General features: G+C 33.9%; 4 protein-coding genes across 6 annotated transcripts; 1 reads left to right on the plus strand and 3 right to left on the minus strand.

The window, feature by feature from the left end:
• Positions 1 to 1,320: 1,320 nt before the first annotated feature.
• LOC131673058 (cyclin G) lies at positions 1,321 to 13,250 on the minus strand. Of its 2 annotated transcripts, none has more exons than XM_058950722.1 (7): positions 13,071 to 13,250; positions 2,808 to 3,098; positions 2,318 to 2,737; positions 1,983 to 2,231; positions 1,700 to 1,908; positions 1,552 to 1,618; positions 1,321 to 1,467 (listed from the first exon to the last, which is right to left on the minus strand). In XM_058950722.1, the coding sequence occupies exons 2-6, from the start codon at positions 2,925 to 2,927 to the stop codon at positions 1,576 to 1,578; spliced, it is 1,041 nt and encodes a 346-aa protein (XP_058806705.1). In that variant the 5' UTR covers positions 2,928 to 3,098; positions 13,071 to 13,250; the 3' UTR covers positions 1,321 to 1,467; positions 1,552 to 1,575. The 2 variants fall into 2 exon arrangements, with proteins under 2 accessions (XP_058806705.1, XP_058806706.1); XM_058950723.1 differs by lacking the exon at positions 13,071 to 13,250 and adding an exon at positions 8,378 to 9,344.
• Positions 10,989 to 19,913, plus strand: LOC131673057 (vacuolar protein sorting-associated protein 53 homolog). Of its 2 annotated transcripts, none has more exons than XM_058950720.1 (14): positions 10,989 to 12,674; positions 16,076 to 16,218; positions 16,315 to 16,715; positions 16,910 to 17,030; positions 17,148 to 17,284; positions 17,361 to 17,838; positions 17,907 to 18,253; positions 18,355 to 18,507; positions 18,582 to 18,707; positions 18,788 to 18,866; positions 18,938 to 19,086; positions 19,148 to 19,313; positions 19,384 to 19,530; positions 19,615 to 19,913. In XM_058950720.1, the coding sequence occupies exons 2-14, from the start codon at positions 16,132 to 16,134 to the stop codon at positions 19,774 to 19,776; spliced, it is 2,553 nt and encodes an 850-aa protein (XP_058806703.1). In that variant the 5' UTR covers positions 10,989 to 12,674; positions 16,076 to 16,131; the 3' UTR covers positions 19,777 to 19,913. The 2 variants fall into 2 exon arrangements, with proteins under 2 accessions (XP_058806703.1, XP_058806704.1); XM_058950721.1 differs by lacking the exon at positions 10,989 to 12,674 and adding an exon at positions 14,141 to 14,162.
• On the minus strand, positions 19,783 to 21,598 carry LOC131673059 (large ribosomal subunit protein eL8). The gene is made up of 6 exons (XM_058950724.1): positions 21,479 to 21,598; positions 21,050 to 21,164; positions 20,812 to 20,961; positions 20,503 to 20,723; positions 20,297 to 20,419; positions 19,783 to 20,101 (listed from the first exon to the last, which is right to left on the minus strand). The coding sequence occupies exons 1-6, from the start codon at positions 21,491 to 21,493 to the stop codon at positions 19,919 to 19,921; spliced, it is 807 nt and encodes a 268-aa protein (XP_058806707.1). The 5' UTR covers positions 21,494 to 21,598; the 3' UTR covers positions 19,783 to 19,918.
• A 298-nt stretch (positions 21,599 to 21,896) lies between these two features.
• On the minus strand, positions 21,897 to 23,000 carry LOC131673080 (protein FAM32A-like). Its single transcript, XM_058950776.1, has 3 exons — positions 22,787 to 23,000; positions 22,539 to 22,675; positions 21,897 to 22,303 (listed from the first exon to the last, which is right to left on the minus strand). The coding sequence occupies exons 1-3, from the start codon at positions 22,863 to 22,865 to the stop codon at positions 22,181 to 22,183; spliced, it is 339 nt and encodes a 112-aa protein (XP_058806759.1). The 5' UTR covers positions 22,866 to 23,000; the 3' UTR covers positions 21,897 to 22,180.
• Between the last annotated feature and the right edge of the window lie 1,330 nt (positions 23,001 to 24,330).

Consider the following 24,330-nt stretch of genomic DNA (forward strand, 5'->3'; position numbering starts at 1 on the left):
GAGTACAAAATTCATTTAATATTATAATATTAAGTTGTAATAGTAAATACTAAATCAGCTGTTATGTACAAGTTTAAATATTTTTGATCGTTCATTTTTTTAATTTCAATAAACCTTATTTTACACTTTTCATCAAATGCTTACTTAAATACACCGATCATAGATGTTTATGTAAACATTTTTTATTCTTATCAATTTTTTATGAAATTCTTATTCGATCCATAAGACTTAATTTTGAAATGCTACTTTAAAATTGTATCGACGAAGAAAGTACAGAGTAGCCATAATGAAAAACTTGACAAGCTGTTTGAACTTGCGACTAGCACAAACTGGCTTTGTTCAAACTCACTCTTAACCAATTAACACTATAAGACGTCCTTTTACGCTGTAATCATTATAGCGTCTAGTTATTATACAATGATAAATATAGAAAATCAATTGAGCACTTCATAAAATTCATTTTGAAAATTAAATAAAGTGAATTTAATTAATCCATAAAGCATTCTTTCATAATTAGATTTTCCTTAATTCATACAATTTGTAGAGACGCTGTAATTAATAACATAATTAATTACCCTATTTTGCACTTCAATTAATAATTAAATATTTGAGATACAATAAAGTACACACATGTCGTCAAAATAATCTAATTTTTTTTAAGTGATCGCATTTCAAATATAATATAAACTTTATCTTAGTTCCTATAATCGATTTTATTTATCTTTACAGACGCTGTCTGGCAGAATAATGACTGTTATGCATTATTTCAGAAGTTGAAATGTTATAAATTTTGAAAAGTTAAGTCTATTCAATTTTTTATAAATTATCTCACAAATATTTTATTCAAAAATGTGTAATCTGAATAAGCATAAGAGAAGAATAGCCAGAATATGTTTACAACAAGAACTTCTGAAATATTAATAATCGCATATGAAAACTCGCTTACAATAATATATAATTCTTTTATTTGTTTGCTTTTTAAAAATCCGTTTTTCGTTTAACGTTTGAATTTGATTCGCAACATACTATTATATTTTTTTCGTGGCTTTTTATCTTATTTATATATTTTTTTTTGTCTTCTGTGCATTTGGTAAATATACTCATATATATATATATATATATATATATATATATATATATATATATATATATATATATATATATTTCATAGATAGAATATACCTAAATACTTCAACAGTGGACGCTTACTACTGATTAAACCACTGCCAATATCTTATCACATTCACTTTTACGACTCCATACTAAATGATTCTTTTTTTTTGCTCCAGTATTTTATGGCAAACCAATTAAATTTCCTGGTATTCACAGCTCGTATGTTACTACTGTTTGCAATCAATTATCGAACAAGACTGATTCCAACCATCTGAAATTGCGTATTATTAAAAGTAAGAAAGACTTTGTGATTCAACAGCTGACAAGTTTTTCTCATTAGAGTTGCAATTCTCCCTTAAATAAGAAATAAAAATTAAACAATAAGCCATGTATATTAATACAATTCCATAATGTACAAGCGCATTATACGATATCTACCTTTCTTCGTCGACGATGATTTATTTAACGCCTTTTACGACCATGACGCCGAGAGAACCTGCGATTTCTGAAATAGAAAGGTAAGAAATATATGTATGAAGTACTTTGTAATTTTCAGTAGTAAACATATAAATGTTAAGATGCATACCTGATTCTTTTAGGTGAAGGTGTCGGGGTGTGTTCAGCAATGACAGGCAATACAGATGTAAATTTATCAGTCGGGCGTAGCAAACGAGCCGTTCTAGATGACAGCTTCCAAATGAGCCTCTGCCTATAGGGCGTTTGTTCTTGGGCATTGTACTTACTTAGTATGACGCCTACAGCCTCGTGCGTGGCATAGAAACTTGTGTCGGAGATCTAAAGTAACACGAAAATTGTTATGAACATTCCTTGTTTAATTAAAAATTGTGGTTAATACAGCAATTACGAACATTGCATGTTTTTTGTAATTTCGCTGCAAACTCCACTAGTCTGAGCATCTCATGAGCCGCAGCAGGTGGATTATCTACGGAGGATGATCCCGAGGAGCTAGTCGCGCTGTTGTCGGCGTTTGATTTCAAACGATTAACAGCAGCATCCAAGTAGGTACAAAACAAAACGAGCGCAACTTCGGATGGCCTGAGACTGGCGCAATTGCCGTCGCAAGCAACCATTTCTAGGCGAAGAAGCAGCTCCGATTCCTGTAGATTGAACCGGAGTTGAGCGCATTGTTCGAGGGCAAGAAGCGTGCAATGGCGAGCGCAGCGGTACAAAGCGAATTACTCACGGAAACAACACTGGCATAAAGGTCTCCGAGTCCGAGCTGCGACGCAGCCATCTGAAAGATGACATTGAAGAGGTGCAGGAAGGTAAGCGAAGTGATGGGCTGAGTGCCGGGCGCCCACTCGAGCTTGTTGCGAATGAGCTCGGACATGCGCTTGAGGTCACCGACGGTGCACTTGCACTGCGATATGGAGACGAGGTGGTCGGCGTCGAGGGACTGCTGGGCCATCTGGACGGCGGCAGTGTAGAAGGAGGACACGCTTATGCACCCCATGTGTTTGGGCCTGGCCTTCATCTTGGTGAGGAAGCGGTCCATCAGGTTGATGGCGATGAACAACACGTCCGACGGCAGGTCGTACCAGACCTTGAGGCAGCGTAGCACGTGGGCCGAGCCATCTCGCGAGCCGATCGTTATTTCGTCGTTCTGCAAGCACGAACCGACCGACGAGCCGATTAGCCACGCTCCACTAGCGCCGGTTCCGCGATCAACGTACCTGCGTGCTGGCGGGTATCTGGAGATTCGGCTGGTACTTTGGCTCGAGGCAGAGGGCTTCTTTGAGTCGCTCGAGGAGCGGTTGGATTGCATCCGGCACAGGCGAGCCCAAGCTATCCATTCCTGCGAAGTGCCGCGTGTCACTGATGGCTGACGACTCAGTGAGCTTGGCTGGTCAGCGGTGGCGTTCGTGACGATGATCGATGGGGCTCGCGAGCGCCGTGTAGCGGCTGCACCAGTCCAACGATTATCCTCAGACCAAGAGGAATGGCCCAGCTAGCTGGCCTGATATCTGTAATCAAGCAGGCATGCCACCTTATAGTCACGTACAAGCACACCAATCATCAACAGCGTTGACCGCGAAAATCAGTAGAGTGTACTGCCGCTTTCCAATTTCACGATGCGCGTACGCCAGCTTAATAAAGCGCTGGCTACTCTTCGATGTTCTTTTTCACTTTTAACAATCCCCTGAATTTTTAGAAATTGACTACTGGAAAAGACGACGAAGAATGAATTTCTCGGTCATCCCCCCTCCCCCTCCCCCTTCTGTTTTTTTATTTGATATTGTGTCCGAGGTTCTTCCTTGCCAACAACCCAACACAGAAATAGCCTCGTCACGCATGAGCGGAACTGGTGATTATGCAAGAGACCTCGTCGCACTCGGCTTTTCCATTATATACCTTCGGCGGGACAACGACCGCAAGTGCAATCAAGTTACCGTCAACTTTGTTTTCTTTTTTTCTGATTCCAAAGCTTACGTAAATGCCCTCCTTTAGCGACTGCCTCTTATTCTATATACGCGTTTGCGCGCTCGCGTTGCCGAGCAGTTTTGCCATTTTAGTTGATATGCGCTGATCGCGATTACATACCCCGCGATACTTCGAAAAGCTCTTTTGTCTTGAGAACTTGACGTGCGAAGGTCCTTTTTCATTGGTACAACGGTCATATATGGCCAATAAACTTTGTAGGCACGAGAAGGCCGCGCAGAGAAAAGGAAAACGCCGAGAAAAGATGAAAATAATTGAAAAGGAAGGTTGGCGCGCCTAATGTCTGCGACGCAGCAGCGCAGAATAAGGTGACTTCTGAAGATACGAAAAAAGGCGCGAAGGTCACTGACTTGCTCGAAGGCTGACTTGCCAAACCAAAGGTTTTTCTCGCCGGGCCGTTATTTGACAAATACGTAACCTAAGTGTGGGCGTGGTTTTGAAGTGACGTCGATTAGAATCGGAACTCATTGGTGATTTAATCAGCCAAACGAAGACACTCGGATGACAATGCAAGTCGAAGTTGCAAGTGAGCTTGGATTATTAAAGCCCCTAGAGTATAGAGTCCATCCAAATTGTACTCGTTGCTGAGGCACGCTTCAATCGCGAGGTGCATTTCCAAGCCTATAATATACTTTCACGAGACAGCCGACCGTACATCGACACGCTTTTACGAATTAAACACGGGCGTCGCATGAACATATTTCACGCGATATATTCAATGAAAGCGATGGCTTCAATAAGTGTTATACTCGTTCCGGCCGCCTCGAAAATTTTCTACGCCTTATAAGTTTGCCCCAAATCTTTGTTACGTACCTAGACTTTATACTAATTTCCTCGAAATAACTCGAGGATAAGATAATGTGCATAGATAAAACGCAAAACCGTTCAACAATACCATCACGCGACTTAGTCTAAGCATTATGCAAGATAACGCGATGAGAACTGACTTGACATTCGCAATTTGGATTTTCCAACTCTGGAATGACAATCAGAATTTTCAAAGGAATAATGAATGTATTAATAAGAAATGACTCATTGAATAAAGAAAGTAACATCTTAAGAATTTCTAACATTGTTATTTACTACTGAATACACTGAGTAAATTTATATGAAATGTTCTATAATCTGTAGTAAAAATTGCTACCAATATAGTAAGCATGGGATACACTTCAACTAATAAAAATTACTAATAGTAAAATGTCGATGTTGGAATAGTACATTACGATAGAAGTGCGGATAAGTAGACTCTTGTCTCTTGTGGCACACCAAAAAAATCTCTTTCTCGAACATGCGTCGTACCGTATTTTTCAAAACAACACGTGAAAAGTGCGTTTTTCGATGTACGCTTTTTGCCGAGTGTGCATGACAGATGTATTTTACATACGGAATGTCGAAATGAAATTTTTCTACGTAACATAGTAAAATTTACTCAGACCCATCGTAATTACTAGTATAGACTGAACCTATTGTTAAAAAGTTATTTATTCAGAATAAATTAGCACGGTAAATTTTACTACGTACATAGCTATTTTTACTACTTCAGGAAACTACATTAAAATATATTTAATTCGAAACATTCTCGAAATAACATTAATCTTGAAAATATCTGTTTGGAGTAGAGCGTAAACAATTCTTCAATATATGACCGTTAGTACCTATACACATATATCTTGCGTATCTATTTATCAATTCACAAGTTAACCTATTTAACCTATTACACGTAGTTCGCCGGTTAGCCACTTAACCGCATGAATTTTTACATGCATGATACAGACTTACGCTTTGTTATATCGTAATCAAATATTTATTTTGCCACTTGCATTAAACTACCATCCATACGTGGCCCCTGCAACTTATTGTCTGACCAATTGCTTCTACACGGTATGCCATTGCAAAGTACTACGCACGCGTCACGGAATTTCAATCCGAGCCTAGTAATTTTTGCTACATTTGTTATAAATAACGTTTCCGCTGCATAAATTGCTTCTAGGATCCGATAAATGACCAGCTTAAACGTATATTTTCCTACTTCAAGTTTCTTTCTACGGCCCAAACATATTTATATTTATTAGTACAAAACTGCTTGAAATTTAAATGTTTTTACTTGACTTTCAACTGTCAAAACAAACTTGGAATGGGAGAAACGAGTACTGAACCAAGTTAAATAATTTCGGGACTCTAAACGCAATTTTTATAACGGGATTATTGACTACAAATCATTCATTATTATATATTTTAATAACTATTATTTTTGCTATAATGTACTTTATAATACCCTCGTGTAAAAATAATTATGAAAGAAATGAATAAAAATTTAATAAACTTTTCAACGATTCAATATATTTCAGGAATACTATGTTTGTAGTAAATTTTACTGTAACTATAACACATTTTATTATAACAATACTCTCAGTGTAAGTAATTTTATAATTTGAGAGAAAATTAATAGATACAGTATATTCAATGTGTATAAAAAAGTCGCTTGATTTCTGGTCTGTTATTATTTGATTAATTGAATAAGATAGAATCATACAAATAAGATAAGAAAAATTGTCTCATAGACTTTTAAACTTGTATATTAACGAATTGCTTATAATCAATTAGGGTCGAATTTATGCGCGAAAAATGCGTGTTTAGAAACGATATTTGATTATGAAGTAAAATAATATTTTTCACGTTATTCATTACTTCACTTGTAATTAATTAAATTTTTGGTTACAATCAATTAACTGATAAAGAAAGTTTACTGCGCAAATTATAAATAATCGATCATTTGATAACAGGGTTAGATTATGAAGAAAGAAAAATACCGCACATGAGTATCATGGAACTTCAAAATATCACTTACACCGAAAAAAACACTGGGAGAAAAAAATTTGATGCTTGCTGGTAAAAACAATTGGTCACCTCATCATTTCCCAGTCTACCTTGTTCTGAGTATAGAAATCGTCACTCACTTTTATCTACGCAATTCCCCAAGCTACGTAACAAGCGAGAGTTGCGTCATCGCGAGTCTAAAGCATGTGGAATGTACTAGATGTCTCTCTTTGCATACTTTCGAAACTGATTTCCACTTCGGCAACATTATTTTCATTATGGAAAATTAATTATTTTCCAGCTTTTTCCATCAAACATCATGTGGTTGCCATTGCTTATTGGTTAGAAAATCGTATCAGAAATTTCTTTATAGAGAACACAAAATAAGTCGAAGATAGTATTAGACGATATTCGAAATCCGTGGAATGATCGAGAAAAATCTGGTACTCTCGTGGATCTTCGCAGTCCGCGTAAAATGAAAAAATTAAATGGCACATGGTAAATTGTAACATAAGCTGTTATATACGTACTCGTGAAGCGTTGCGTATAAACATAAAAAAAAGATATATCGATTCGATAAGTCACGTTTTTATTTAGCATTATTTTCCCCGCGGCTTATTACAAGGTTACGTGAGGAGTCACTTTTGGAGTACATACGTATATTTTTAGTCATTTTTTTGTATACAATCAAAAAATTTTCCGAAAGAATCTTTCCAGTAAAGCAGTTTACTTAAAGTTTGTCAATAGAATTGGAACAGCAAAATAACGCTACTTATTAAAGTATTTTTTAAGGCATGATAATTTCAAAATTGTTTTGTTTGTACTGTGAAAAATATTTCGATGAAACTATTCGAGTCTTTAGATGATATAAAGGTAAATAACGGATGACGCAATATCTTGAATTTTAGAGAAATGTGACGTCATGACAAAAATTGACTACTCCACCGATTCTCTTCATTTCAATTGACAAAACATTCAGTAGTTGACAAATTATAAAAAGGCGCAACTTCGTCACAGTAATGTACGGGTCAAGTTGTAATTCATCCATTAAACTATGATGATCTGTGAAAGTTAACGAAATCGAATAGCCGCAGCATAGCAAGGATAGGGCAGCGGCTGCATGTAGGAAGCACTCATTATATACTCTATGACAAGCGTTTCGCATCAGTGCAATAACAGCACATATCTTGGACATTGCGGACGTTTCATAAAAGAGGCCAGGGCCGCGTGCACCAACAAACGACCATAACATCCAATTGCATCCTTCAGCGTGAACACTCTGAGGACCACTTCCTTACATCTACCTGTTAAGTGTAATACCTCTTTCCTGTCCGCAATGATAATTAAAAACATTTTCCCACGCTACGTGACTTCAGGTAGAACGCACTGCTCATTTTCCCCGAGAACCTAACTAGTACCACTTTCTTATTTAGCTCTCTAATTTTTACGCACATCTACATCATTTTTATATACATGAAAACAAGTTCACGATAAATTAGCTTATGAAACTTAAATTTTCTTAACGGAAAATGATAAAAGTTATTAAGTATCATTCAATCATGCAAAGGTTATGTTCGATTTTTCTTGCTAGAAACATCTATTAGAAAGACTAAAAGAAATTTCTGGAGTTCTCCTTTAACAGCTTTGAGGCTAATTGAAAATATTTTTTCAGGTTAAAATTTATTGAGATTACAATTGAATGACACTATGACAATGTATTTCTATTGTTTTGTTGAATAACAATATTAATACAATTGCTTAAGATATTTCATCAGAAACGTTATTACCTATGGATCCGTCATTTAAGCTATGCTATCTAAATATCAAATCGACTAAAAACCGTTGAAGGAAAAATTAGAAAATAATTTATAAAAGTCGAAGGTGTGCTTTAATGAAAAAAAAAATTGTATAAAAAAATTTCTGCACTTTAGCGATTCCTTAAAGTCAATAATGAAGGAAAATATTGATAAAAATGCAGAATACTCACACGTATATTATCACAGAAAAGTCGTTGAAGGACTGGGAATTGTCCTGTCAGGACGAATTTAGCGATGAACGTCTTGGAAGAACAAAGCGTATAAACGCTGAGCGAGTGCGTGCACGTGAGTTTGGTCTTGTACAGCTACGCGTTCGTAACGGCTGATGCAAGCGCAAGCTACGCAAAAGCCTACGTCAAAAACAACCAGGAGTACGTGCCGACCCAGAAGAAACTTGAATAAACAACTAATCTTGTCGAATGTCTGCGTGTTAACTTTCACTCGTCTCTTCCTGTTTCTCTTGTCTTTCTCTCATTGGTTATTACGTACTTGTTTGTTCAAATAAATCAGTGATAAGGGAATAATCGTTCAGTCTTATTCGTCGCTTTTTGTTCCGTTGGAATGTAAATACTATGGGTTATTAATAAATAAATATTCAAAATAACAAATAACTACGATTGACTATAAAAATTGACTGTTTTCTATTGTGAAACGCACCGAGAGGCGACACGGAGTATACGTGACACACTTTAATGACTCAGTTCGAATTTTCGGGAAACTTTGTAATCGACGGACAGTTTTTCTCCTTGATCTAGGAGTAGCCTCATAATCCAACTACACTTCACAACCAACTCTTTTAAAATCATACCAAGCACGTATCACGTACGCGGATTTTCAACTCGCATAAAATGCGCGCGCATACACGAAGCCACTTGCTGGGATTCAAAGTTTTCAAACGTGGCGTTTGAAAAATTCAACCAATCTATCCACTATTTGGAGAAACTTCACAACGGAGATCCAATGAACAATCGTAATGCGAACAGTGTGTGGTTTTCTTCTGTTGACGAAATAACTTCACTGACCACACTTAAACAGATATCGATCTGCCGCTTCGCAGAGCGAAGAAAGACAGACAACAGTACTTGACAAGGTTTCAACTACGTCTGGCTGCCCGGCTGCTTTTTTCGACAGCTATTATAGTCACTCACACGAGCGTACGGCCGATCATGTCGGTGCGCCGTTGAGCGTCGTTGCGCAGCTGTGCGTGCATCAGTGTGTGTGCGAGAGAGTGGCTGTGAAACGAACAAAGAAGGGGAGCGAAGCGAACCAAGGATGGCTGAGCCCATAACTGGCTGAGTTCCTCGCACAGTCGTGCGATTCTCTCTCGAGCCTCGAAGTTCAGGGACGTATGCCAAAGCGCTCTTGGGACCCTCGACTGAAAATTCTACTTTGCCTTTTTTTTAACATAATGCGATAGCGTTATTTTTAATTTAGAACGAGCCAGCGTATACTTTGCTTCCTATACATTTTATCATGGTTATTTGTTCAATTGCGAGTTGCTATAAACACATTTTTTATTATTTTCGTGATTATACTCAGATGAAAAGTACGTAATTGGCCCTATACGTGCAGTGTGAGCTTCGATCTGAGCTTGAGCCTTTTGTTACTAAGATTATCCGAGGTACAACCATGTTTGAAAAGTAAAGAAATTACAGTACGTAGTGCTCATTATACAGATAATGTTCGCTCAAAGTTTAACACTTTAATGTAGTTCGGTACTACTCAAGGCTACTCACTACTTCGTATGTTAAGAAGCTCCAAACGAATTTTGTAATTCAAACTTGACCAGCACACGGTACCGAAAGAAATAAATTCGATAACTGTACTGTTAAATACGAATGTGCACCAGCATAACAATCCGGCACTTAATATTGAAGGTAGCATGATTTTTGTAACTGACTTTCAAAGCTACTAATTAACTAATTTGCGGTTATTGGTGCACATACTCAAATGACGTAATGTAAAATTGTTATCTAATCAATTTTTAAAAGTACATGTACATAAAAAAACTTTTCAATGGCATTGTCATTATGTCATTTTACATTACCCGACCACCTTACTGCGTGACTTTGAAAAATTATGTCGGATAGCCTTGTTAAAAGTAACATGAAACATGCGATTATCAATTTGGAAAATTTACTTATGTATATATGTTACTAAGAACAATCAACACATTTGTTAAAGAAGGGTGTGTAAAATGTTAATGCAATGATGCCAGGGACGTATCAAAACCTTGGAAAGCCTTGTGCGTACAGATATTTTTGCACAAAGCCATAAGGTCATGTGATAGCATAAGTTATTAACTGACTATATAGCAACATTGGAAAAATTTTGAGCTATGATGAAACATTATTTAGATGGACGATATTTTTGTCCAAATATAGAACGCAAACAGTTTTTATAAAGCAATGTATTGAAGAAAAACAAGTTATTTAGCTATCCATTATTTTTACAGAGAATCAATTATTTTTAGATCCAACAACAGATAAACACAAAAAAACCCAAACGTGTTCCAACACGAATCGATACGTCACAAAAATGAATGACTCATCAGCATGATTTTTGCACTCCACTTATATCAAAATATGCTGGAATGAGATTGGAATGCAGCCCTCAGTAATTGTTTAGAATATTAGTAATCGTTAAAATCATGTGGTTTAAATTTGAGGTTTTTAAAAATAATTATTTGTTAATCAACTAATTCTACAATAATTTTAAATAATTTATAAAATGATTAAGTTGTTTTTACTCATTTCGAACGGCATAATCGTTTGCTAATCAACATGTTCGCTGTGAAATGAAGGACTTTTATGCAACAAAGCTTGTGTAACAAATTCTTCATAAATTATTTATTTTATCGAATATTATTTCTTTAGCAGTTCAAAATTTTTTTAAATAAGTTCAGTACATGCTCTATTTCAATTCAGTTGATTTAATCGCGTACAATTTTGATTGAATAAATTTCAAGCAGTCTTATCTATTGTTAATGATTAAAGACAAAGATGGTTTAAAATTTAATATTTACGTGACTGAACTCCTGAAATATCACAAAAAATTGTGTAAATTCATTATACGTAATTCTTTAGGATCAACGATGGGTCAAAGTGTTGCTAATAATTACGCAACTAACATGAACTATACCATCTAGAAAATTGTGCGTGTTCAAACTTGCCTTCGCTAATTTAGACACGTGCAGATGTCAAACATGTGATAGCAAGTTGACTGCTATTTAACTAATCTTGTTTAGGAACACATCAAACATATTACACGTACATTACTCCAGCATGACTAAAAAATTTTATTCGCGATATTCTTATCGAATATACTATATTATCGACTTGTATTTTAATATTAAAATACATTTTGAATTAGTGCTTGGTCGTTCACTATTCTTATAATTGTTATAAGCATACTTGTAAAATCATCACCATTATTTTCATTCATTGACTTCATTTTCAAATTGGTATTTTTAGGAAATGAAAGTTATCATTTAGAAAGAAAACGGTTGGTCCTTCGTTCTGTTTGTTAAAAATATGTATTTATTTCTATTATATATTCCAGTATTTATTAAACATACATCTTTTCAGACAATTAATGTGTTATTTATAGTTTATCAAGTTGATTAATAATAAAATTGTAATTAATAATTAATATTATCAAGATTATTAATTATCAGAAAATACAATTAGTTTTTCATTAGTCACGTGAAATAATACTTTCAACTATATAAGTCATACTTTGGTCAAAGTAGACATCCTCAACAATAACATTATCATTAATGAATCTATCTATAACAACAAAATATCAGGTTTCTTTTGCTCATTGACTTTATACTCATTGAGTTTTTCACACAAAGAAGTTTAATATGAAATAATTTTGTCGAGGTAATGATTACAAACATCCGATTCTCAAAATAAACAATCTCATTAATAAAGGTAAAACTATCTCTCTTATTTGTCTTTCCTGTCATTAAACATTCAAATATTATACTAAATGTACACGTGCATTCAGCACTTTTTTCAAATTATACGTAAATGTTTATTCTGCCTGCTCAGTTATATTATACGTATATTATAACTATATTATAATGTTATATTATACGTATGTTTTGCTATACAATTTTAATGTGATAAACTATATAAATTACAAATGCTTTGAACAATTCTTACTATTTTAGTACATATCACGCAAATTTTGTTAACATAAAATTAACTACTCAAAGATAAAAACACAATATTAGTTCTAAAACCTTTCTGTAGTTAGATCAAAGTGTAAACGCTCGAAAATGTCAACACAGTGGAAGCATCAGCTATTTAGCTGAGACATTCGGTATGAGAGAGGGAGGGGGGAGGAGACGCTCAGCTCAGCGTATAATAGTAGGTAGGAGAGATCAATACGCTCCACAACAAAAACAAACTCTTGGTGCTCCGAAAATGCAGCGCTTTCAAAGGAAAAATGTAAAACGAGGTAGGTAACAATGTTCGATAAACAAAAGCTAAAAACAAGACGATGAATGAATAATCGCGAGTAGGACAGCACACAACGGTGTACGTAAGTTCACTCGCGAAATACCGTGCGAATGAACGGCGTCGAAAGTAGCCTACAACGCAAAATAACCATTTAGAGTATTCTGGTATAATTAGATAAATACTATGGTAATTAAGATTACTAGCTAAAAGTATAAATCTTGAATAGGTAGCATATAATATCAAGTACAGATGCCCGCGAACGATGAGAGAACGTAAAGCAAACCAGACAAAGGAGCACAGCGGAGCTACTACTACGCACTACGTATCGCGTCAGTAGATAGTCGCGAAAAAATGAGCGGCCTCCTTATTAACAACCAATACGAAATAGACTCACCCGGATGCGTTCCGCTAAAGTCTCACGTCAAAGGATCAGCCAATGCCCCAGCGTTTGTTACCCGAAGATTAGACAACAAAAAAAAGGAAAATAAAACGGCACACGCAAGGGAGAGAGAGTGACACGTCTCCCCAAGTCAGAGCCGTGAAACTCTCGCTCGTTGCGGGGCCAAAACTGGGCGCTGGACTCGCTGCTCGCTATACCTTCTCTCCCTCTCCCGAAGCAGCTTGCGCGCATACACTCAAAGCTCCGACGACTATAGAGTGCGCACTTGCCTGCAGTTACGTACACACCCACACCCACACACACACACACACACACACACACACACACACACACACACATATACACACACAGAATATGTGCGTATTATTGTTGTTACATACAATATATACATATAGATGTTGCTATTCCTTTCAGGATACGCAATAACCGCTTATTTCGCTGTTTGATAGTTGGAGACGGTCTAAAATACGTTTTCAGCTGTCAACTTGCGCTCAAGATGGCTAGAATAGGCTTTAGGTCTCAACCACTTACCTAAGTGCAAGTCAAAATAATTTTATCTGATTCCCAGTAGAAAATACTTGATTTATTAAATGACTAAAAGTGAAGGCGAAATTGTTCATCAGATGAAGATCCTGCATACGTAACACATTGTCGAGTAATTTAAAAAAATCGACCTGACTTTTTTACAAGAAACGTTGATAGTTTTATGTGGAATTTATTACTATATAAATTTTTATGTTTCATTATCGACCAGTGTCAATTTTAATCGTAAAATGATTCTATTATATAGAATCAGTAATCTATGATTATGCTAAAGAACATACTTTTTAAAGCATCATTATCTTTCCTTTTTTAACTTATTTATAAGGTTTTAGTTTTCATAATAATTCATTATGAATATAAATATTAATGAAAAATAAATAATGCAATTACTTTATTTTCAAAATTTTTTATAATTCTATGGATAGTTTATGAAAAAATACTTTTTTCAATGTGTATGATCTAAAATCAAATTATGAATTCACGTCGTGCTTAACGGTTCCTTTCGTCGTTATAAAAGGCAACGTAATCATCAGACGATAGAAGGTATGAAATAAGTATTACTTTTTAATTAGTTATATACTTTTTTATTTATCATTAATTTCTTTTAAATGTGTGTAAAAAACAAAATATTTCTTTAACTAATGTTTTTTTTTGATACTCATAAATTAAATTTTACAATATATCTTCATTGCTCATGTTGGAAATATTTCCTTCATCTCATTTGTAAACTTTATTATTCAAATTCAAATTTTAAGGGAATTTTTTTGCTACCATTTGAACCGTATACAAACGAATTAGACTTGTGAATCTGACGCCCAAAAAAATTTTTTAATCATATTTTTGAGTTTTTATGAGCTAAAACGTTTTCTCCCTTTTTTCGGATTATGTCTCCGCTTGAAATTTTATTTCCGGATTTTCCGTTTTTAAGAAGATTGCGAAAAAAAATCGGGTGTTCGTACAGCGCGCAAAATGCATTAAACATTTTTCTCCTGTTTAAAAAGAAATAATATCGATAGCGGATGATAGCTCTTTATTCCCGGATTACAAAACAATGTTCCTTTTGTCGATTTTCAAAACAATCATTGATCAAAAACTTATAGCTTAGTTTTATATTTGTTGAATTATTTAATAACGAACTTAATTTTACTTCCATTCTTCTTAACAATACAAAGTAATAATCCATTGTAGCATATTATAAAAATACTTCAATATATTGAAAATATAGTAAAAATACTTCAATATATTGAACAAAACAATCATTGATCAAAAACTTATAGCTTAGTATTTTTACTATATTTTCAATATATTGAAGTATTTTTATAATATGCTACAATGGATTATTACTTTATATTGTTAAGAAGAATGGAAGTAAAATTAAGTTCGTTATTAAATAATTCAACAAATATAAAACTAAGCTATAAGTTTTTGATCAATGATTGTTTTTTTCAATTTTAACTAGTCAATTCAATTTTTTTATTACTTTGTTCAGAATTATGTTATTTTATATAGTTAAAATATTAATTATAAAATTGGCATGTTGACAAACTTATAGAAAACCTTAGAAAAAATTATTTATGTATATGTACATAAAATGTGAATGGTTAATTGAGTAGAATTTGAATTACTCATTATTATAATTACGCAATGTAGAACTCATATAGGGATATTTGGTGATTAGCAAACGTTTGACCTGTTTTATCGACTAACTGCCGCATATATTACTAATTTTTACATTTTCCTCAATTTTGGATAGAAAATCGACAAAAGGAATATTGTTTCGTAATCCGGGAATAAGGAGCTATCATCCGCTATCGATATTATTTCTTTTTAAACAGGAGAAAAATGTTTAATGCATTTTGCGCGCTGTACGAACGCCCGATTTTTTTTCGCAATTTTCTTAAAAACGGAAAATCTGGAAATAAAATTTCAAGCGGAGACATAATCCGGAAAAAGGGAGAAAACGTTTTAGCTCATGAAAACTCAAAAATATGATTAAAAAATTTTTTTGGGCGTCAGATTCACAAGTCTATACAAACATGTATATGTGTACACATATGTATAAATATATGTGTACTTATAATTAGTTACCCGCGAAGTTCAAAATCAAAATTATTTTTAATGATTAAGCATCGATAGCATCAAATAGTTTTTCTCTGGCAATTACGGGGGCACAAATTGCCAAAATATGTACTTGACCTAATCTCGTTCAGTGTCATCGATGTATAATCGTCAAAAGTAGTTCAGAGTATATATATATATGCATTTCAAGAAATGTGCTCGAAGTATAGACATATATTTAATATGTATATGTAGGACGTACCGCATATGTAGGAACCGCTACACGTATTTTCAACTTAGCTGTAGTTAACCTAGACATTTTCCAATTGCCAATTCACTTTTTCAGCTAACAACTCGCAATAAAGATTCACATGCATTAATATAATATTATTTTGTAGTGACCGTTCCGCTTCTAATAAGAAAGATCTACTTTTTTAAGTAGAATAAAGCAAAAATGTCTGAATCTGAAAAGGAACATTCAGATGATGCACAAACCAATATTTACAATTTTCCACCAAGTGTACAAGCTGTGATTGAGAAGGTGAAATGTTATAAATCTATTTGTAGATACTATATTACTATTTCAATTATTTTAAAACTATAATAAATAATTTACATTTTTATGGCCATTGTCTAGGTTTTTCCTAGTAATGATCCTCTAGATCAGCCAGATTTTAATGAAGTGGATTATATAAATACTTTATTTCCAACTGAACAATCATTATCCAACATAGACGATGTCATTAATAAAATGGAATCAGAAATGGCTTATATTGACAAAGAAATCCGAGCAGCTGTTAGAAGTCAAACAAGTAATACTCAAGATGGTAAAACAGCATTAGAGGATGCTCAAAAGTCGATTAGACAATTATTTGCTCAAATTAAAGACATCAAAGCTAAAGCAGAAGAATCAGAGGAAACTGTGAAAGAAATCACTAGAGATATCAAGCAATTGGATTTTGCTAAGAAGAATCTAACAGCTTCTATCACTACATTGAACCATTTACATATGCTGGTTGATGGAGTTCAAACCTTGAAGTAAGTTTATACAATTTTTTTTGAGCTGATAATTTTACAAGGTATAGTACACTTTTGAGATTATCATTGCTTTGAAAATATCTTTCTTTAATCTATTTTTTCTAAAACCTACTATGGTTGTAAAAACCTAATGTAAAATTTTTTTTTGCCACTACAATTCCTTACAATTTAAAACATATTCTCTATTTTTTTAGAAATTTAACAGCAAAAAAACAATATGGAGAAATTATATTACCATTGCAAGCTACAATGGAAGTAATGCAACACTTTAACTGTTACATGGATATACCTCAAGTTAAAGAGCTTTCAGATGAGGTAAATTTTAGAAGAGTAATTTTTACAGTATAATTAGAAATGAAAACTGAAATCTATATTTGATGTTTTGAAATCATTTAATTATTAAAACAAAATGGATGTATATTGGAATTGCAGGTTCATCAAATTCACATAGAATTAGCTCAACAAATAACTACTGATTTCAAAGAAGCATTTTCTGGACAAAATCCAAAGTATTTTGCTCAATTAACAGAAGGTTGTCTGGTATTGTCTGTACTGGATCCTAAAGTAAAGTAAGAAATATTTATTTAAGTTTCATTCATAAACAAAATAGAAATACACAAAATATATTAAGTTTTCATATTGTAGGAAAGAGCTTTTATCTTGGTTTGTTACAATGCAATTGCAAGAATACACACACTTATTTGATGAGAACCAGGAATTTGCTTGGTTGGATAAAATAGATAGACGTTATGCTTGGATAAAAAAACATTTGCTGGAATTTGAGTCGAAATTTGGACATATATTTCCCAGAGATTGGGAAGTTTCTGAGCGTATTGCAGTTCAATTTTGTCATATAACCCGCGAGGATTTGTCCAAGCTTATGCATAAAAGAACTGCTGAAATAGATGTAAAATTATTGCTCTTTGCAATACAGAGAACATCTAATTTTGAAAGCTTATTGGCAAAAAGATTCACTGGTATAACTTTGGAAGATCACAGTAAGCAAGACAAAAAACAGAAAAAATTTGAAGCAGGCGCTCTGTCAGTAGTGGGAACAACAGCGTCAGCAACCACAACTGATAATGTACCGGGAAATCCTTTTGAAGAAGAAAATATCGACAAGGTAATGAACTATATTGAGGATTATAATTATAACTGGTACTAATTGTTGTTCAACTATTTATGCTCCAGGGAGAACTTGAAAAGCCCGCTACATCGCCGTTCAATAATTTAATAGGCAAATGCTTTGAGTCGTATTTATACATATATATTGAAAGTTTAGATCGAAACCTAGCCGAACTGATAGAAAAGTTTGTCGCGGACTACAAAGCACAGCCGCCAGGCGCTCAGGCTTACGGGACTGGCGAAGCTGCTAGCAGCGTGCTTTCCTCTTGTGCCGATCTTTTTGTTTTTTACAGAAAATGTATGATTCAATGCACCCAATTGAGCTCCGGCGCTATCATGCTTAATCTTGCTGAAACTTTCCAAAAGTATTTGCGAGATTATGCTCTCAAAATTTTGCAAAACAATCTGCCCAAGTAAGTTTACTCATATATCTTGCCATTTTTAACAGAATCAACTATACTTTGATAAATATTTTCAAATCGTTGTACAAGTATTTATATATTTTTTTAAACAGAATTGGAGGAGTCAGTTTAGGGTCCAGTGTCAGCAGTATCACTCGAGAATTCCGAGATTTATCTACTTCTGGTTTTATTCAAAACTTTTCAAGCTTTTTAAAAGAAGGAGAAACCAGTAAATTTAGTAGAGAAGAACAGGCGCGTATTTGCTGGTTTGTCTAATTTGAATTTTATTATTTTTAAATATGAATTGCTTTATCATGCCAACCTCGTATTCTTACTTTAGTATCTTAACAACTGCTGAATACTGCCTTGAAACAACTCAGCAATTGGAAGAGAAACTTCGTTTAAAGACTGATAAAATTTATGCAGATAAAATTAATTTATCGCAAGAACAAGACACTTTCCATGGGTAAGGTTTATTTTAATAACGCTTTCTGCTCTATAATTACAATTTTTTATATAAATTAATTTGTAAATCAATAATTTCAGAGTTATATCAAATTGTATTCAGTTACTGGTTCAAGATTTAGAACTAGCATGTGAACCTTCATTAAATGCTATGATTAAGGTATAGTTAATCTGTTTAATTATAATATAATATAATATATTACCATTTCCTATATATTTTTTTATTGTTAGATCCCTTGGAGTACACTAGAAAGTGTTGGGGATCAGAGTAGTTATGTCAGCACGATTGTGGCTTACCTTCGTCAAACAATTCCTGTTATCAGAGACCAATTGTCTTCTTGCAGGAAATATTTTACACAACTTTGTATCAAATTTGTTACGTAGGTATTACTATCAATTTCAAATTCTTCAAATTTTAATAACTCACTCTTGTTTTTGCAGTTCATTTATTCCAAAATTAACTCAACAAATTTTTAAGTGTAAGCCTTTGAATACAGTTGGTGCTGAACAATTATTACTTGATGTTCATATGTTAAAAACTGCTATTTTGGATCTTCCTTGTATAGGATCTCAAATGCAAAGAAAAGCACCAGCAACTTATACAAAGGTATGATTACAAATATTAATTCATAAAGTTTATCTAAAGATAAAATATGAAAGAACACTATATATTGCAGGTTGTGATAAAGGGTATGACAACTGCTGAAATGATACTTAAAATTGTCATGTCACCAACAGAATCTGCTAGTGGTTTTGTTGATCAGTGTAAAAAGTTACTACCTGACCTTAAAGTGCCAGAATTTCAAAAAATTTTAGACATGAAAGTATGAATTATTGATTACTTAATTTATTAAAATTTATTTTATCAAATCACATTTAATTGTACTTTCCATTATTAATTAATATAGGGTTTACGAAAAACGGAACAAGTTCAATTAATGGAGGAGTTTAAACAGCGATTAAGCTTAGATTCTAGTAATGATCAAGCAAGTAATGTAGTATTAGAAAGTCCAGAGCATGAAGCAGGAAGAATAAAGCGATTAGAAAAACTTATTAAGAAAAGAATGTAAAAACAATGCTACTAATATATGTATATCTTGTGTAAAAAACCAGTTTGCTGGGATTTGAAAATTTGTATAAAATATAATTTTATAGAATTGTCTGTTTTTATTAGTAATAAACTTTTTAATAAAAATCACAGACAACATGTATTTAACCTTGCTTCTGTGCCAATTCCTTTGCCTTTGCTTTTTCTAATTTTGCTATTCTTGCGGCAGATTTACTACCAAGTAAACCACCACCCCAGTGACGTCTAATTTCATCATAACGATCATTGAAGTTAGTCTTAATGGCTTCAATGACTTTTGTGAAGTTGGCCCTGTCTCCAGAATCAACCTGAAATAAAAGTATCACAGTTGTAGTATATAGTTCACCAGGTTCATAAAACAAAATATATTAGCCATTAAACAAATCAGAAAGATAGGATTTATGTCACAATCAATCATTGGATTGGCTCTATATTCTTCATCATTTTTCAGTAATTGAAATAAATTTTTTCAAAAGATATATGTGTGTGTATAGTATGCATACCTGAGTGAGAGCCACAGCAGAACAAGTTTTCCTTCTCACCAGACGTCCCAAGCGTGCTTTACCTTTAACAATGCAATAAGGTACACCCATTTTACGACAAAGGGCTGGCAAAAATAGAACAACCTGAAAATAGAATACAAATTGCTTTATAATAACAATAATTTTTTTAAAACATATATAAAACTATTTAACTTATTATAACAAACCTCAATGGGGTCTACATCGTGTGCAATGACAACAAGCTGAGCTTTTTTCTGTTCTACCAAGGTAGTAACAGTATTAGTTCCACTTCTAATAGTGTTTGGTCGTTTAGTTGGTGTATCCTCTTTCTTAGCCACTTTCTCTTCAGCACGGGCCTTTAGCCTTAGCTTTTTAGCAGCAGCAGTTTCTGGCCTGTATTTGTCCAAAATTTTAAATAGCTGAGTGGCTAAAGATTGATAAAATTCAGAAATTTTATTAAAACATTTTTATTATTTTATAATAATGAACTTTAAGCTTGTATTTGTTTAACTCACCAGTTTGCTTATCAAGTGTTTGAGTGAACTGATTGATTGGAGGAGGAACCTTCAATCTTTTTGAAAGAACAGCCTTTTGCCTCTGAATACGAATGTATTTTGGCCATTTGACAAAACGACTAAGATCTCTGTCAGGCTGAATGTCTTGACCTATAGGCAAATAAATTGAAAACACAAATGACCATTTGCTGCACTAAATGTATTAATTAAGCATCATTATTAAATAAGTAAACTTTACCAATGCCGAAGTTGCGAGTGCGTTTCTCGAAAAGAGGATTCGTTTGCTTTTTCGGCTCAACTTTCTTTACCACTAATGGGGCAGCAGCCACCTTCTTTCCAACCTTCTTCTTGGGCTGTAAATCATTATTCCATTAGTCACAATAGTAACCTCGAATAATTTAGAAGATGCTACATTACAATAAAGATAATACTTTGACAAATTAATAAACGATTCAGAAGATAAAAAAAAAGTCTCGTAAAACAAAGCTGAGCTTCTATAAAGTAAAATAGAAGATCACGTGTTATCATTAGGTTAACGTACGGTGCATATTTCAACATTTCATCGAAAAAAAAAACGGTTAATAGTAATAATTTTTTGATCAGTGGAAAAAATATAAATTCGACTTCGAATTAATGCATTTAACACGATAAAGTATAAATAATATACCTTCTTCTGCACCATTTTCTCGCTTAAATATCCGTTACTTTGAGGAGTATTAAGTAAAAAGAGCAGTGCACGTTGTCACAAAAGGCTCTTCCGTCGCCAGCTCCAAAGCTAACATGTCCGGTGATTTTCATAAAGATGGCGGAACCACCTTAAGGTTTTCAAATTACATTATTTCTGTGACAATGTAAATAAATATTATCTTTTTACGAGACAAATTATTGTATAAATATATTTAGGTAATTAATATCAATATTTTCTAAAGATAAAAATTAGCTGATTTTTCATATTTTATTCTGAGTGTGGTATGTTCAGGTATGTCTATTCCAATTTTTAGCTTGTAGATATTAATTTTATTTATATTAAATGAATTATTCACTTAAAATAAAATATGAAAAACATGTAGAAGTACATTGAATAATAACTTTATTGTTATCTTAAGCTAAGAAATACTAAACAGTAATATTACATAGAGTATATATGTATATAATTATATCTAAATAACTAATTTTTATCAACATCTGTATTTTCCAATCTGTCTAAAGTTCTCAAATATAATCAAGATATTTTAAATTTAATTGAATATTACTTTTCTACATTTTTACAAAATAGAGTTGTTTAAATATATTTTTCAATATATATAAAATTAAACACTAAGTTAAATTAAATGATTAAATGTAGCAGTTCTATAAACAAATAATCAAGTTATTTTGTCCAGCTGACTTTAGGAATATCAAAATGCTCTGTTAGACTATCAAGATGTCTGTTGAATTCTTCAACACGTTGCTTATGGGTTTTAGCAGCCTTTTGCTTTATGCGTTCCATTTGCTGAAAAGAATATTATATAACATCAAAGATTGATTATAAATTTTACGTTGTGTCATCTATAATCAACAGATATTAATTTTTCAAATATTAAGTATTGTATACACTGTGTTTCTAAACAAATAGTTTCATGGAATTTTCATCGTATACCAAACGTTACATTCAAAAAGTTTAATGAACATAAACTATAGCTTTAGTATTTAACGAATAAATTGGAAAGTACAAAAATATAATTTACTGTTTTTTCCTTCATTTTTTGAAATGCCATCTCAGCTTTTGTTCTTTGTATTTGTACTTGTTGTTGCCCTTCGGGTTCTTCAACAACTTTTGAAACTTCAACCATCTTCTTAAATTCTTTATTCTTCTTTTTTTTTCCTATAATAGAAATAACAAATGTTAAATATGTTTGTTAATTGAAAGAGGCAGTAAAGATAACAAATAATATTTCAAATATATAGGTTAAGTTAATCAAAACTTACCTTTTACCCGACGATTCAACTCCTTTTATTTTTAAAGGCCCTTTGGCAACATGAGTATATGGGTCGTCGTCATTCGAAGATGGCATTTTAGTATTTTGAAGAATTGTTTGTTAATGTACGTAAGTTAATAAAGTCAACAAACTATAATCTATCTTCCTTCGATAAAATGTCAAGTCAAGCATATAAGCGAGAACAGAAGTGCATCTACTGCGTCTGCGTGTACATACAATCAGCTGCAACAAACGACTGGGAGTTGGCGCCATCTGCAGATGATAAAACCGCGCAAATTTACTTTGCACATTTAAAATTGGCAAAGTTGAAAAACTGATTGTTACGCGTTTCGTTCTTAAGCATTGCTGCATCCATGATCGATCCTCGGTGAATATCCTTCTAAAATATTTCATTTCAGCAGGCGCAGCGCATTTCGTTCATTTATTTCGGCAGTATTTAAACGTTGAATGAAACGCATTAGCGATTCGTCTGAAAAGAAGGTGAGCGGTGACAGACCGATGCAGATGTTTCGGCTAAGCAGCCAGAAACTATGGTAAAGGTAAAGGCACTTCCGAGCTTCCTCGCACGGGCTAAACAAAGCGAATAGAAACAAGGTGGGTTGCAGCAGCAACGCCAAATGACAATGATTTAGATCCAGCTGCCTGTTCAACTAGCGTGAACAACTAAAGTATCAAACCTGAAGCTTCGGCTTGTCGAGCGCGCGATGTTCATACGTCGCAACTTGACTCGGCAAATTACGTCCGCAATTCAGAGATAAGTGCTAATGCACCGCCGCTGTAAAATAATACATCGGCCAATCGATGCATTAAGTAATTCGGCTGGTTTTCAAGACAAATGACGCTCGGTTATATTCCATTCCTTCAATTTTACGCAATTGAACTTTTAATGACACGGCGAACAGGTAAACTATTGTATTGCTCGTGCCTATTTTGATTTAAACATAGCCTCATTGCAATTGTAATCCGCGCGCACGGTAGTGCGTAGGGGCCTCTGGGGATCCCGGTGACTATAATCATAAAAACTATACTCCGCTTATTACGGCCTGCAGCTAATGAAGATGTTGGACTTGCGAACCGCAAATAAAGAGACTGCATCGCTGGATCTCTCTGCTCGGGTGAGATTGAGGCCTTGCAATCAACGAAAATAGAATATGTGTCGTTGTACGCGCGCGCTGACGGATATACACGCGTATCCTTGTTGCGCGCGCGCGCGCGCGGATGCAAAAGACGTCGCCGAATCGATCACTTTGACGCATGACGTCTCGCTCTCGCGCTCGCTTTGCTCTCCGGCGTAATGAGAAAATAACGACCATTTAATTCACATGACTAAGACAAAAGGCGCTGCGCTTAAATTTCGACGCCGATGAAACTGTGATTTTCCGAGTTTCACTTTGGCTTTTCTTAAAAATTGTGCTCCCATCGGACGAGAAAACATATTCCGTGCAATACACGGGAATCTCTTCTTTTCCCCCAACGTCGAAAATTCCAGGACGATCGCCTTCAAATTATTTTGCATTTGTGCATTCGTCTCAACACTCTG

Source organism: Phymastichus coffea, unplaced genomic scaffold, assembly GCF_024137745.1.
Source record: "Phymastichus coffea isolate CEN01 unplaced genomic scaffold, Cenicafe_Pcof_1.1 PCOF00166, whole genome shotgun sequence".
Classification (NCBI taxonomy): Eukaryota; Metazoa; Arthropoda; class Insecta; order Hymenoptera; family Eulophidae; genus Phymastichus; species Phymastichus coffea.